This window comes from Pristiophorus japonicus, chromosome 23 (genome assembly GCF_044704955.1).
Source record: "Pristiophorus japonicus isolate sPriJap1 chromosome 23, sPriJap1.hap1, whole genome shotgun sequence".
In the NCBI taxonomy this organism is placed as follows: Eukaryota; Metazoa; Chordata; class Chondrichthyes; family Pristiophoridae; genus Pristiophorus; species Pristiophorus japonicus.
This window is the reverse complement of record NC_091999.1, coordinates 6,198,693-6,212,924: the sequence shown is the minus strand read 5'-3', so window position 1 is coordinate 6,212,924 and position 14,232 is coordinate 6,198,693. Positions and strand designations below refer to the sequence as shown.

The following is a 14,232-nucleotide window of genomic DNA, read 5'->3' as shown; positions in this document are numbered from 1 at the left end:
GGAGGGGAGAGAGACTGAGGGGGAGGGACATGGGGGAGGGGAGAGAGACTGAGGGGGGAGGGACATGGGGGGAGGGGGAGAAGGACGTGGGGAGAGGGACTTAGCGGGGGAGGGGAGAGGGACTGGGGGGGTGGGAGGGGAGGAGCTGCGGTGGGGGGAAGAGGGAGTGGGGGAGAGGGAGGCTGGGGTGGGGGGGGGAGAGGGAGGCTGGGGTGGGGGGGAAGAGGAGGGGAGAGGGACTGGGGGTGCGGGGGGAGAGGGACTGGGGAGGCTGGGGTGGGGGGGGGGGAAGAGGGAGGGGAGAGGGACTGGGGGTGCGGGGGGAGAGGGACTGGGGGCTGGGGTGGGGGGGGAAGAGGGAGGGGAGAGGGAGGCTGGGGTGGGGGGGAAGAGGGAGGGGAGAGGGACTGGGGGTGCGGGGGAGAGGGACTGGGAGGCTGGGGTGGGGGGGAAGAGGGAGGGAGAGGGACTGGGGGTGCGGGGGAGAGGGACTGGGGAGGCTGGGTGGGGGGGGGGAGAGGGACTGGGGGTACGGGGGGAGAGGGACTGGGGGGGCTGGAGTGGGGGGGGAAGAGGGAGGGGAGAGGGACTGGGGGTGCGGGGGGAGAGGGACTGGGGAGGCTGGGGTGGGGGGGGGGAAGAGGGAGGGGAGAGGGACTGGGGGTGCGGGGGAGATGGACTGGGGAGGCTGGGGTGGGGGGGGGGGAGAGGGAGGGAGAGGGACTGGGGGTGCGGGGGGAGAGGGACTGGGGGGGCTGGGGGGGGGAAGAGGGAGGGGAGAGGGACTGGGGGAGGGAGAGGGGCTGGGGGAGGGAGAGGGAATGGAAGGGGGGCTGGGGGAGTGTGGGGAGAGGGGCTGGAGGGGTAACTGTGGGGAGACTAAGCTCGGGGGGGGGGGTAAACGTGTCAGAGATCGCTGCCTCTGCCTCTCACAGTCGAATCTCCCGGCGACGGACACAGCGAGAGGGTGGGGGGATTGTGCAGCCGAGACCCTGTGCCCTGGGGCCAGGGAAGAGATCGCTCTCCCGACAGATACCGAGCTCTTAACTCTCCCCTTCTCCCTCTGCGCAGACAGTTACGCCTCATCCCTGCTCTCCGAGGACAAGGATGAATCACCGGAGGAGAGGTCGGAGGGGTACGACAGTGGTCCTCACACTGAGCCGATCGAGCAGGTAATTACCTCCGCCTGGGGGACATTCATAGCTCTGCCCCAACGTTCGCCATTTCCCGCTGTCCCTGCTCCTCACAGCGAGTTCAATTCCTGTTGTGACAGCAGGAAACGGGGCAGCCATTTTGAGAACAGCAAGGTCCCACAAAGAGCCAATATGATGAAAGCTCCCTCAGTACTGCCCCTCCGACAGCGCAGTACGGTGCTCCCTCAGTACTGCCCCTCCGACAGCACGGCGCTCCCTCAGTACTGCCCCTCCGACAGTGCGGCGCTCCCTCAGTACTGCCCCTCCGACAGCACGGCGCTCCCTCAGTACTGCCCCTCCGACAGTGCGGCGTTCCCTCAGTACTGCCCCTCCGACAGCACGGCGCTCCCTCAGTACTGCCCCTCCGACAGCGCGGCGCTCCCTCAGTACTGCCCCTCCGACAGCGCGGGGCTCCCTCAGTACTGCCCCTCCGACAACACGGCGCTCCCTCAGTACTGCCCCTCCGACAGCGCAGTGCGGCACTCCCTCAGTACTGCCCCTCCGACAGCACGGCGCTCCCTCAGTACTGCCCCTCCGACAGCACGGCGCTCCCTCAGTACTGCCCCTCCGACAGCGCAGTGCGGCACTCCCTCAGTACTGCCCCTCCGACAGTGCGGCGCTCCCTCAGTACTGCCCCTCCGACAGCACGGTGCTCCCTCAGTACTGCCCCTCCGACAGTGCGGGGCTCCCTCAGTACTGCCCCTCCGACAGTGCGGTGCTCCCTCAGTACTGCCCCTCCGACAGTGCGGCGCTCCCTCAGTACTGCCCCTCCGACAGCGCGGGGCTCCCTCAGTACTGCCCCTCCGACAACACGGCGCTCCCTCAGTACTGCCCCTCCGACAGCGCGGCGCTCCCTCAGTACTGCCCCTCCGACAGCACGGCGCTCCCTCAGTACTGCCCCTCCGACAGCACGGCGCTCCCTCAGTACTGCCCCTCCGACAGCACGGCGCTCCCTCAGTACTGCCCCTCCGACAGCGCAGTGCGGCACTCCCTCAGTACTGCCCCTCCGACAGCACGGCGCTCCCTCAGTACTGCCCCTCCGACAGCGCGGCGCTCCCTCAGTACTGCCCCTCCGACAGCGCGGCGCTCCCTCAGTACTGCCCCTCCGACAGCGCGGCGCTCCCTCAGTACTGCCCCTCCGACAGTGCGGCGCTCCCTCAGTACTGCCCCTCCGACAGTGCGGCGCTCCCTCAGTACTGCCCCTCCGACAGTGCGGCGCTCCCTCAGTACTGCCCCTCCGACAGTGCAGGGCTCCCTCAGTACTGCCCCTCCGACAGTGCGGCGCTCCCTCAGTACTGCCCCTCTGACAGTGCGGGGCTCCCTCAGTACCGCCCCTCCGACAGTGCGGCGCTCCCTCAGTACCGCCCCTCCGACAGTGCGGCACTCCCTCAGTACTGCCCCTCCGACAGCGCAGTACGGCGCTCCCTCAGTACCGCCCCTCCGACAGTGCGGCGCTCCCTCAGTACTGCCCCTCCGACAGTGCGGCGCTCCCTCAGTACTGCCCCTCCGACAGTGCGGCGCTCCCTCAGTACTGCCCCTCCGACAGCACGGCGCTCCCTCAGTACTGCCCCTCCGACAGTGCGGCTCTCCCTCAGTACTGCCCCTCCGACAGTGCGGTGCTCCCTCAGCACTGCCCCTCCGACAGTGCGGCGCTCCCTCAGTACTGCCCCTCCGGCAGTACGGCACTCCCTCAGTACTGCCCTTCCGACAGTGCGGCGCTCCCTCAGTACTGCCCCTCCGACAGTGCGGCGCTCCCTCAGTACTGCCCCTCCGACAGTGCGGCGCTCCCTCAGTACTGCCCTTCCGACAGTGCGGTGCTCCCTCAGTACTGTCCCTCCGACAGTGCGGCGCTCCCTCAGTACTGCCCCTCCGACAGTACGGTGCTCCCTCAGTACTGCCCCTCCGACAGTGCGGTGCTCCCTCAGTACTGTCCCTCCGACAGTGCGGCGCTCCCTCAGTACTGCCCCTCCGACAGTGCGGCGCTCCGTCAGTACTGCCCCTCCGACAGTGCGGCGCTCCCTCAGTACTGCCCCTCCGACAGTGCGGTGCTCCCTCAGTACTGCCCCTCCGACAGTGCGGCGCTCCCTCAGTACTGCCCCTCCGACAGCACGGCGCTCCCTCAGTACTGCCCCTCCGACAGTGCGGCTCTCCCTCAGTACTGCCCCTCCGACAGTGCGGTGCTCCCTCAGCACTGCCCCTCCGACAGTGCGGCACTCCCTCAGTACTGCCCCTCCGACAGTGCAGTGCTCCCTCAGTACTGCCCCTCCGACAGTGCGGAGCTCCCTCAGTACTGCCCCTCCGACAGTGCAGCGCTCCCTCAGTACTGCCCCTCCGACAGTGCGGCGCTCCCTCAGTACTGCCCTTCCGACAGTGCGGTGCTCCCTCAGTACTGTCCCTCCGACAGTGCGGCGCTCCCTCAGTACTGCCCCTCCGACAGTGCGGCGCTCCCTCAGTACTGCCCCTCCGACAGTGCGGCGCTACTCAGTACTGCCCTTCCGACAGTGCGGTGCTCCCTCAGTACTGTCCCTCCGACAGTGCGGGGCTCCCTCAGTACTGCCCCTCCGACAGTGCGGCGCTCCCTCAGTACTGCCCCTCCGACAGTGCGGCGCTCCCTCAGTACTGCCCTTCCGACAGTGCGGTGCTCCCTCAGTACTGCCCCTCCGACAGTGCGGGGCTCCCTCAGTACTGCCCCTCCGACAGTGCGATTATCCTGAGAGAGAAGGGTTGTCGCTGACCTATATTTTCTTTACCCCTGCTCTCACACAGGAGGACGGTTCACTGGCGAGGGCACGGCAAAGCGGCTCCCGGAACTCGGAGGAGGAAGGAAGCTCAGAGGAGGAGGAGGATGAGGAAGACGAGGACGAGGGTGAAGCGGAGGGGAGCGCTGCCCGGGCCCCCGCTCGCGGCCCGGGCCGACGGGGGGGCCGTCCGAAGCCACAGGCCCCGGCCGAGCAGTCTCCCCTCCCCCCTGCCACCGCCCTCTCCTCGCTCCCCAAACGGATCCGGAGGGGCGCGCCGCCCACCCGGCTGAAGAGGCCCCCGAGGGGCAAGGCCGAGGCGGCATCCTCACCCACCGAGGGGGCCCCTGCCGAGGGGGCCGAGGACCCGCCGCCCCTCGAGCGCCGGAGGTGGTCGTCGGGCCGCGAGCGGAGGCGGCCGCCTCCCGCGGACGACGCCCCTCCCCCGCCGCCGCCGTCGCCGCCGCCCGCCGACAGAGCCCCTTCGCCGGCGGCCAAGGACAGGAGCCCGTCGCCCGCGCCGGCCGAGACCGGGGTTTGCGTCCGGGGGGAGGGGCGGTCGGCCTCGCCCCGCCGGGTGAGGGTCCGGGGGAGGGTCCCCTCTCAGTCCCGGGAGCCGCGGCAACGCATGCCCTCGCCCGCCCAGCCGGCCGGGGAGAACCCGCCGCCCGCCGAGGCCTCGCCCGCCCCGCTGCGGGTGACCAGGGCCCGTTCCTGGAACCGCCCGAGGGAGCCGGCGGGTGAGGCGCGAGGGGCTTCCCCGCCCCCTCCGTCTCCACCGGTCCAGGCCGCGAGGGACAGGTCTCCGTCTCCACCGCTCCAGGCCGCGAGGGAGAGGTCTCCGCCTCCATCGGTCCAGGCCGCGAGGGAGAGGTCTCCGCCTCCATCGGTCCAGGCCACGAGGGAGAGGTCTCCGCCTCCATCGGTCCAGGCCACGAGGGAGAGGTCTCCACCTCCGCTGGTCCAGGCCGCGAGGGACAGGTCTCCGCCTCCACCAGTCCAGGCCGCGAGGGACAGGTCTCCGCCTCCACCAGTCCAGGCCGCGAGGGAGAGCTCTCCGCCTCCACTGGTCCAGACCGTGAGGGAGAAGTCTCCGCCTCCGCCAACCCAGAATGTCAAGGCAACGTCTCCTCATCCCTCACAGGCACCCAGAGAGATTGCCACCTCGCTAGAAGCCCAGGCAACCAAAGAGTTTCCTGCAAGTCCAGCAGCCCAGGCGACCAGCGAGATTTCCGCATCTCCAGTCGTGCAGAAGGCCAAGGAAACGTCTACTCAACCTTCCCAGGCCACCAGCGAGATTTCCATATCGCCAGCAGTCCAGGCCAGTAGCGTGAGGTCTGCATCGCCAGACATCCAGAAGATCACGGAACCGTCTACATCCCCACCAATCCAGAAGGCCACAGAGCAGTCTGCATCTCCACTGACGCAGGCCACCAGAGAGAAGTCTGCTTCTCCACCGACACAGGCCACCAGAGATAAGTCTCCTTCTCCACTGACGCAGGCCACCAGAGAGAAGTCTCCTTCTCCACTGACGCAGGCCACCAGAGAGAAGTCTGCTTCTCCACCGACGCAGGCCACCAGAGAGAAGGCTCCTTCTCCGCCACCCCTGATCGTCATGGAAGGGTCTTCTCAACCATCACAGGCCACCAGAGAGAAGGCTCCTTCTCCACCAGCACAGGCCACCAGAGAGAAGTCTCCTTCTCCACCTACGCAGGCCACCAGAGAGAAGTCTCCTTCTCCACCGACACAGGCCACCAGAGAGAAGTCTCCTTCTCCACCGACAAAGGCCACCAGAGAGAAGGCTCCTTCTCCACCAGCACAGGCCACCAGAGAGAAGTCTCCTTCTCCACCGACAAAGGCCACCAGAGAGAAGGCTCCTTCTCCACCAGCACAGGCCACCAGAGAGAAGTCTCCTTCTCCACCTACGCAGGCCACCAGAGAGAAGTCTCCTTCTCCACCGACACAGGCCACCAGAGAGAAGTCTCCTTCTCCACCGACAAAGGCCACCAGAGAGAAGGCTCCTTCTCCACCGACACAGGCCACCAGAGAGAAGGCTCCTTCTCCACTGACAAAGGCCACCAGAGAGAAGTCTCCTTCTCCACCGACAAAGGCCACCAGAGAGAAGTCTCCTTCTCCACCGACAAAGGCCACCAGAGAGAAGGCTCCTTCTCCACCACCCCTGATCGTCATGGAAGGGTCTTCTCAACCATCACAGGGAACCAGAGAGAAGACGCCATCTGTACCACCCCAGATGGTCAAGGCAGGATCTCCTCAACCATCCCAGGAAACCAGAGAGAAGACGTCATCTGTACCACCCCAGATAGTCAAGACAGGATCGCCTCAACCATCCCAGGAAACCAGAGAGAAGTCTCCTTCTCCGCCACCCAAGATCATCAAGGTACAGTTTCCACAACCATCCCAGGAAACCAGAGAGAAGACTCCATCTCTACCACCCCAGATCGTCAAGGTTCAGTTTCCTCAACCATCTCAGGCCACCAGAGAGAAGGCTCCTTCTCCACCACCCCAGATGGTCAAGGCAGGATCTCCTCAACCATCTCAGGCCACCAGAGAGAAGGCTCCTTCTCCACCACCCCAGATGGTCAAGGCAGGATCTCCTCAACCATCCCAGGAAACCAGAGAGAAGACTCCATCAGTACCACCCCAGAGGGTCAGGGAAGGATCTCCGTCTCTACCACCCCAGATGATCAGACAGAGGTCTCCATGTGACCAGGTGGAGCGGGCGAGGTTTCCACTGCAACTTGTCGTTCAAGAACGATCGCGTTCTCCTCCTCCTCCTCCTCCACCTCCTCCTCGAGGGCTCGCGGACAAGGCCCCATTCCGGCCACCCCACGCGGTCAGAGGGATCTCTGCATTGCTGCCGCCGCCGCCGCCTCAGGCCATTGTCGGGAGGCCTCTGTCCCCGCCCAAAGGCGGCTTGCCGACGCCCAAAGAGTTCAAGTCGCCGCCTCCCCCGGAGCCGGTGAAGGAGAGGCCCAGGCCGACGGCCGGCCAGGCTGCCGAGCCGTCGCCCGCCGTGCGGGTACAGCGCAAGAGCCGGTGGGGGGAGACCCCGTCCGCCGCCCAAGGACAGGCGGCGCGCGCCCCACAGGTCTCGGGGAGGCCGTCGCAACCCACGCCGGGCGCGGGGGAGAAGCCTCCGCCATCGGCCGCCCTCCACGTCCCGCCGCCGGCGGAAAAGGACGGGGACCCGTCGCCCAGCGGCAAGGGCTCACCGCCGGCGGAGGCCTCGGCTCGATCTTCCTCAGAGACGCGGAGGAGCTCCGAACCCTGCCCCGGGCCGGGGCGCTGGGAGCAGAGGCAGCCCGCGGCGGACCGGGCCCGTGAACAGCGGCGGGAGGAGGGGCGGCTGTCACGGCCCGGTTCCCGGTCGACCGGCAGCTCCAGGCGGCAGTCCAGTTCCTCCTCCTCCTCCTCCTCCTCTTCATCCTCCTCTTCATCGTCCAGCTCGTCCTCGTCTCGCTCGCCGTCCAGGTCCCGAGGGAGGTCCAGGTCTTCGTCCAGAGACCGGACGGTACGTGGTGACCCCCATCCTAGTCTGCACTCCGCTCCACCCCCCCCCCCCATCCTGTCTCTTCCCCCCCCCCATTCCTGTCTCTTCCCCCCCTTCCTGTCTCTCCCCCCCCATTCCTGTCTCTTCCCCCCCCCCCCCATTCCTGTCTCTTCCCCCCCCCCCCATTCCTGTCTCTTCCCCCCCCCCCCATTCCTGTCTCTTCCCCCCCCCCATTCCTGTCTCTTCCCCCCCCCCCCCCATTCCTGTCTCTTCCCCCCCCCCCCCATTCCTGTCTCTTCCCCCCCCCCATTCCTGTCTCTTCCCCCCCCCCCATTCCTGTCTCTTCCCCCCCCCCCCAGTCCTGTCTCTTCCCCCCCCCCCACCCCATTCCTGTCTCTTCCCCCCCCCCACCCCATTCCTGTCTCTTCCCCCCCCCACCCCATTCCTGTCTCTTCCCCCCCCCACCCCATTCCTGTCTCTTCCCCCCCCCATTCCTGTCTCTTCCCCCCCCCCCATTCCTGTCTCTTCCCCCCCCCATTACTGTCTCTTCCCCCCCCCCATTCCTGTCTCTTCCCCCCCCCCATTCCTGTCTCTTCCCCCCCCCCATTCCTGTCTCTCCCCCCCCCCCCCATTCCTGTCTCTCCCCCCCCCCCATTCCTGTCTCTCCCCCCCCCATTCCTGTCTCTCCCCCCCCCCCATTCCTGTCTATTCCCCCCCCCATTCCTGTCTCTTCCCCCCCCATTCCTGTCTCTTCCCCCCCCATTCCTGTCTCTTCCCCCCCCAGTCCTGTCTCTTCCCCCCCCATTCCTGTCTCTCCCCCCCCCTCCTGTCTCTCCCCCCCCTCCTGTCTCTTCCCCCCCCCTCCTGTCTCTTCCCCCCCCCTCCTGTCTCTTCCCCCCCCTCCTGTCTCTTCCCCCCCCATTCCTGTCTCTTCCCCCCCCATTCCTGTCTCTTCCCCCCCATTCCTGTCTCTCCCCCCCCCATTCCTGTCTCTTCCCCCCCCCCCCCCATTCCTGTCTCTCCCCCCCCCATTCCTGTCTCTCCCCCCCCCCCATTCCTGTCTCTCCCCCCCCCCCATTCCTGTCTATTCCCCCCCCCCATTCCTGTCTCTTCCTCCCCCATTCCTGTCTCTTCCTCCCCCATTCCTGTCTCTTCCCCCCCCCATTCCTGTCTCTTCCCCCCCCATTCCTGACTCTTCCCCCCCCATTCCTGTCTCTTCCCCCCCCCATTCCTGTCTCTTCCCCCCCCATTCCTGTCTCTTCCCCCCCCCCATTCCTGTCTCTTCCCCCCCCATTCCTGTCTCTTCCCCCCCCATTCCTGTCTCTTCCCCCCCCCCACTTCCTGTCTCTTCCCCCCCCCTCCTGTCTCTTCCCCCCCCCTCCTGTCTCTCCCCCCCCCCCCTCCTGTCTCCCCCCCCCCCCTCCTGTCTCCCCCCCCCTCCTGTCTCCCCCCCCCTCCTGTCTCCCCCCCCCTCCTGTCTCCCCCCCCCCTCCTGTCTCTTCCCCCCCCTCCTGTCTCTTCCCCCCCCCCCTGTCTCTTCCCCCCCCCCCTGTCTCTTCCCCCCCCCCCTGTCTCTTCCCCCCCCCATTCCTGTCTCTTCCCCCCCCCATTCCTGTCTCTTCCCCCCCATTCCTGTCTCTTCCCCCCCATTCCTGTCTCTTCCCCCCCATTCCTGTCTCTTCCCCCCCATTCCTGTCTCTCCCCCCCCCCCCATTCCTGTCTCTCCCCCCCCTCCTGTCTCTTCCCCCCCCCCCTGTCTCTTCCCCCCCCCCCCTGTCTCTTCCCCCCCCCATTCCTGTCTCTTCCCCCCCCCATTCCTGTCTCTTCCCCCCCATTCCTGTCTCTTCCCCCCCATTCCTGTCTCTCCCCCCCCCCATTCCTGTCTCTCCCCCCCCCCATTCCTGTCTCTCCCCCCCCCTCCTGTCTCTCCCCCCCCCTCCTGTCTCTCCCCCCCCTCCTGTCTCTCCCCCCCCCCCCCCCTCCTGTCTCTCCCCCCCCCCCCCCTCCTGTCTCTCCCCCCCCCCCCCCTCCTGTCTCTCCCCCCCCCCCCCCCTCCTGTCTCTCCCCCCCCCCTGTCTCTCCCCCCCCCCCTCCTGTCTCTCCCCCCCCCTCCTGTCTCTCCCCCCCCCTCCTGTCTCTCCCCCCCCCTCCTGTCTCTCCCCCCCCCTCCTGTCTCTCCCCCCCCCTCCTGTCTCTCCCCCCCCCTCCTGTCTCTCCCCCCCCTTCCTGTCTCTCCCCCCCCCTTCCTGTCTCTCCCCCCCCCCCTTCCTGTCTCTCCCCCCCCCTTCCTGTCTCTCCCCCCCCCTTCCTGTCTCTCCCCCCCTTCCTGTCTCTCCCCCCCCTTCCTGTCTCTCCCCCCCCTTCCTGTCTCTCCCCCCCCTTCCTGTCTCTCCCCCCCCTTCCTGTCTCTCCCCCCCCTTCCTGTCTCTCCCCCCCCTTCCTGTCTCTCACCCCACCCCCCCTCCCCCCCTCCCCTTCCTGTCTCTTACCCCACCCCCCCCTTCCTGTCTCTTCGCCCCCCCCCCCTTCCTGTCTCTTCCCCCCCCCCCTTCCTGTCTCTTCCCCCCCCCCCCCTTCCTGTCTCTTCCCCCCCCCCCTTCCTGTCTCTTTCCCCCCCCCCCCTTCCTGTCTCTTCCCCCCCCCCCCCTTCCTGTCTCTTCCCCCCCCCCCCCCTTCCTGTCTCTTCCCCCCCCCCCCCCTTCCTGTCTCTTCCCCCCCCCCCTTCCTGTCTCTTCCCCCCCCCCTTCCTGTCTCTTCCCCCCCCCCCTTCCTGTCTCTTCCCCCCCCCCACCTTCCTGTCTCTTCCCCCCCCCCCCCTTCCTGTCTCTTCCCCCCCCCCCCTTCCTGTCTCTTCCCCCCCCCCCCCTTCCTGTCTCTTCCCCCCCCCCCTTCCTGTCTCTTCCCCCCCCCCCCTTCCTGTCTCTTCCCCCCCCCCCCCCTTCCTGTCTCTTCCCCCCCCCCCCTTCCTGTCTCTTCCCCCCCCCCCTTCCTGTCTCTTCCCCCCCCCCCCCCTTCCTGTCTCTTCCCCCCCCCCCTTCCTGTCTCTTCCCCCCCCCCTTCCTGTCTCTTCCCCCCCCCCCCTTCCTGTCTCTTCCCCCCCCCCCCTTCCTGTCTCTTCCCCCCCCCCCCTTCCTGTCTCTTCCCCCCCCCCTTCCTGTCTCTTCCCCCCCCCCTTCCTTCCTGTCTCTTCCCCCCCCCCCCCCCTTCCTGTCTCTTCCCCCCCCCCCCCTTCCTGTCTCTTCCCCCCCCCCTTCCTGTCTCTTCCCCCCCCCCCCCCTTCCTGTCTCTTCCCCCCCCCCTTCCTGTCTCTTCCCCCCCCCCTTCCTGTCTCTTCCCCCCCCCCTTCCTGTCTCTTCCCCCCCCCCCCTTCCTGTCTCTTCCCCCCCCCCCCTTCCTGTCTCTTCCCCCCCCCCTTCCTGTCTCTTCCCCCCCCCCCCTTCCTGTCTCTTCCCCCCCCCCCCTTCCTGTCTCTTCCCCCCCCCCCCCCTTCCTGTCTCTTCCCCCCCCCTTCCTGTCTCTTCCCCCCCCCCCTTCCTGTCTCTTCCCCCCCCCCCTTCCTGTCTCTTCCCCCCCCCCCTTCCTGTCTCTTCCCCCCCCCCCCCCCCTTCCTGTCTCTTCCCCCCCCCCCCCCCCCTTCCTGTCTCTTCCCCCCCCCCCCTTCCTGTCTCTTCCCCCCCCCCCCTGTCTCTTCCCCCCCCCCCCTGTCTCTTCCCCCCCCCCTTCCTGTCTCTTCCCCCCCCTTCCTGTCTCTTCCCCCCCCCCTTCCTGTCTCTTCCCCCCCCCCCTTCCTGTCTCTTCCCCCCCCCCCCTTCCTGTCTCTTCCCCCCCCCTTCCTGTCTCTTCCCCCCCCCCTTCCTGTCTCTTCCCCCCCCTTCCTGTCTCTTCCCCCCCCTTCCTGTCTCTTCCCCCCCCCTTCCTGTCTCTTCCCCCCCCCCTTCCTGTCTCTTCCCTCCCCCCTTCCTGTCTCTTCCCCCCCCCCCTTCCTGTCTCTTCCCCCCCCCCCCTTCCTGTCTCTTCCCCCCCCCCCTTCCTGTCTCTTCCCCCCCCCTCCTTCCTGTCTCTTCCCCCCCCCCCCTTCCTGTCTCTTCCCCCCCCCCCCCCCTTCCTGTCTCTTCCCCCCCCCCCCCTTCCTGTCTCTTCCCCCCCCCCTTCCTGTCTCTTCCCCCCCCCCCTTCCTGTCTCTTCCCCCCCCCCCTTCCTGTCTCTTCCCCCCCCCCCCTTCCTGTCTCTTCCCCCCCCCCCCTTCCTGTCTCTTCCCCCCCCCCTTCCTGTCTCTTCCCCCCCCCCCTTCCTGTCTCTTCCCCCCCCCCCCTTCCTGTCTCTTCCCCCCCCCCCTTCCTGTCTCTTCCCCCCCCCCCCTTCCTGTCTCTTCCCCCCCCCCCTTCCTGTCTCTTCCCCCCCCCCCTTCCTGTCTCTTCCCCCCCCCCCCTTCCTGTCTCTTCCCCCCCCCCCCCTTCCTGTCTCTTCCCCCCCCCCCCCCCTTCCTGTCTCTTCCCCCCCCCCCCCCTTCCTGTCTCTTCCCCCCCCCCCCCTTCCTGTCTCTTCCCCCCCCCCCCCTTCCTGTCTCTTCCCCCCCCCCCTTCCTGTCTCTTCCCCCCCCCCTTCCTGTCTCTTCCCCCCCCCCCTTCCTGTCTCTTCCCCCCCCTTCCTGTCTCTTCCCCCCCCCTTCCTGTCTCTTCCCCCCCCTTCCTGTCTCTTCCCCCCCCCTTCCTGTCTCTTCCCCCCCCCCCTTCCTGTCTCTTCCCCCCCCCCCTTCCTGTCTCTTCCCCCCCCCTTCCTGTCTCTTCCCCCCCCCCCCTTCCTGTCTCTCCCCCCCCCCTCCTGTCTCTCCCCCCCCCCTCCTGTCTCTCCCCCCCCTTCCTGTCTCTCTCCCCCCCCCCTTCCTGTCTCTCTCCCCCCCCCCTTCCTGTCTCTCTCCCCCCCCCTTCCTGTCTCTCTCCCCCCCCCCCCTTCCTGTCTCTCCCCCCCCTTCCTGTCTCTCCCCCCCCCTTCCTGTCTCTCCCCCCCCTTCCTGTCTCTTCCCCCCCCTCCTGTCTCTTCCCCCCCCTTCCTGTCTCTTCCCCCCCCCTTCCTTTCTCTTCCCCCCCCTTCCTGTCTCTCTCCCCCCACGTCTCTCCCCCCCCCGTCTCTTCCCCCCCCCCCGTCTCTTCCCCCCCCTTCTGTCTCTTCACCCCCCTTCTGTCTCTTCTCCCCCACTCCTGTCTCGTTCCCCCCCCCCCACTCCTGTCCCTTCCCCCCCCCCCCTCCTGTCTCTTCCCCCCCCCCTCCTGTCTCTTCCCCCCCCTCCTGTCTCTTCCCCCCCCTTCCTTTCTCTTCCCCCCCCTTCCTGTCTCTCTCCCCCCACGTCTCTCCCCCCCCCGTCTCTTCCCCCCCCCCCGTCTCTTCCCCCCCCTTCTGTCTCTTCACCCCCCTTCTGTCTCTTCTCCCCCACTCCTGTCTCGTTCCCCCCCCCCACTCCTGTCCCTTCCCCCCCCCCCACTCCTGTCTCTTCCCCCCCCTTCCTGTCTCTCTCCCCCCACGTCTCTCCCCCCCCCGTCTCTTCCCCCCCCCCCGTCTCTTCCCCCCCCTTCTGTCTCTTCACCCCCCTTCTGTCTCTTCTCCCCCACTCCTGTCTCGTTCCCCCCCCCCCACTCCTGTCTCGTTCCCCCCCCCCCACTCCTGTCTCGTTCCCCCCCCCCCACTCCTGTCCCTTCCCCCCCCCCCACTCCTGTCTCTTCCCCACCCCTTCCTGTCTCTTTCCCCCATCTTCCTATCTCTTACCCTCCCCCCCACCCTTCCTGTCTCTCCCCACCCTTCCCGTCTCTTCCCCCCCCCCATCTCTTCCCCCCCCCTCCTGTCTCTTCCCCCCCCCCCTATCTCTCCCCCCCCCCCTATCTCTCCCCCCCCCCCTGTCTCTCTCCCCCTTCCTGTCTCTCTCCCCCCCCCTTCCTTATCTCTTCCCCCCCCTTCCTTATCTCTTCCCCCCCCCCCCCTGCTCCTTGTTCCTTGTCTCCCGCCCGCCGCCCCAGCTCATCTTCTGCTAAAGCCCTCGTCCGTGGCTATGACTCTTTAGATTTCACTATTCCAATGTTCTCCGTGCCAGCCTCCCACCTTCCACGCTCCGTAACCATCCACTCATCCAAACCTCTGTTGCCCCGTGTCCTAACTCGTGTTCCCCCTCACCCCCTGTTGCTCGCTGACCAACATGGGCTCACGCGAGCGGCAATGCCTCCATTTAAACATTCTCACCCTGCTTTTCAAGGACCTCAATCCTCCTCATCCCCTCCCTATCTCTGTAAACCCCCCCTGGTCCCTACACCCCTCCCTATCTCTGTAACCTCCTCCAGCCCCTACACCCCTCCCTATCTCTGTAACCTCCTCCAGCCCCTACACCCCTCCCTATCTCTGTAACCCCCCTCTGCTCCCTACACCCCTCCCTATCTCTGTAACCTCCTCCAGCCCCTACACCCCTCCCTATCTCTGTAACCACCTCCAGCCTCTACACCCCTCCCTATCTCTGTAACCTCCTCCAGCCCCGACATCCCTCCCTATCTCTGTAACCTCCTCCAGCACTGCACCCCTCCCTATCTCTGTAACCCCCCTCTGCTCCCTACACCCCTCCCTATCTCTGTAACCCCCTCCAGCCCCTACACGCCTCCCTATCTCTGTAACCCCCTCCAGCCCCTACACCTCTCCCTATCTCTGTAACCCCCTACAGCCCCTACACCTCTCCCTATCTCTGTAACCTCCTCCAGCCCCTACACCCCTCCCTATCTCTGTAACCTCCTCCAGCACCTACACCCCTCCCTAT

General features: G+C 67.5%; 1 protein-coding gene across 1 annotated transcript in view; it reads left to right on the top strand.

Moving 5' to 3' along the window:
* The first annotated feature begins 821 nt into the window (after window positions 1-821).
* The window catches only part of LOC139235703 (proline-rich protein 36-like), a 57,946-nt gene continuing 44,535 nt past the window's right edge, over window positions 822-14,232 (top strand). Inside the window, exons 1-3 of the mRNA XM_070866743.1 lie at window positions 822-864; window positions 1,072-1,172; window positions 3,960-7,463. Coding sequence (XP_070722844.1) covers window positions 822-864; window positions 1,072-1,172; window positions 3,960-7,463 — 3,648 coding nt within the window. The remainder of the gene's footprint in view (window positions 865-1,071; window positions 1,173-3,959; window positions 7,464-14,232) is intronic.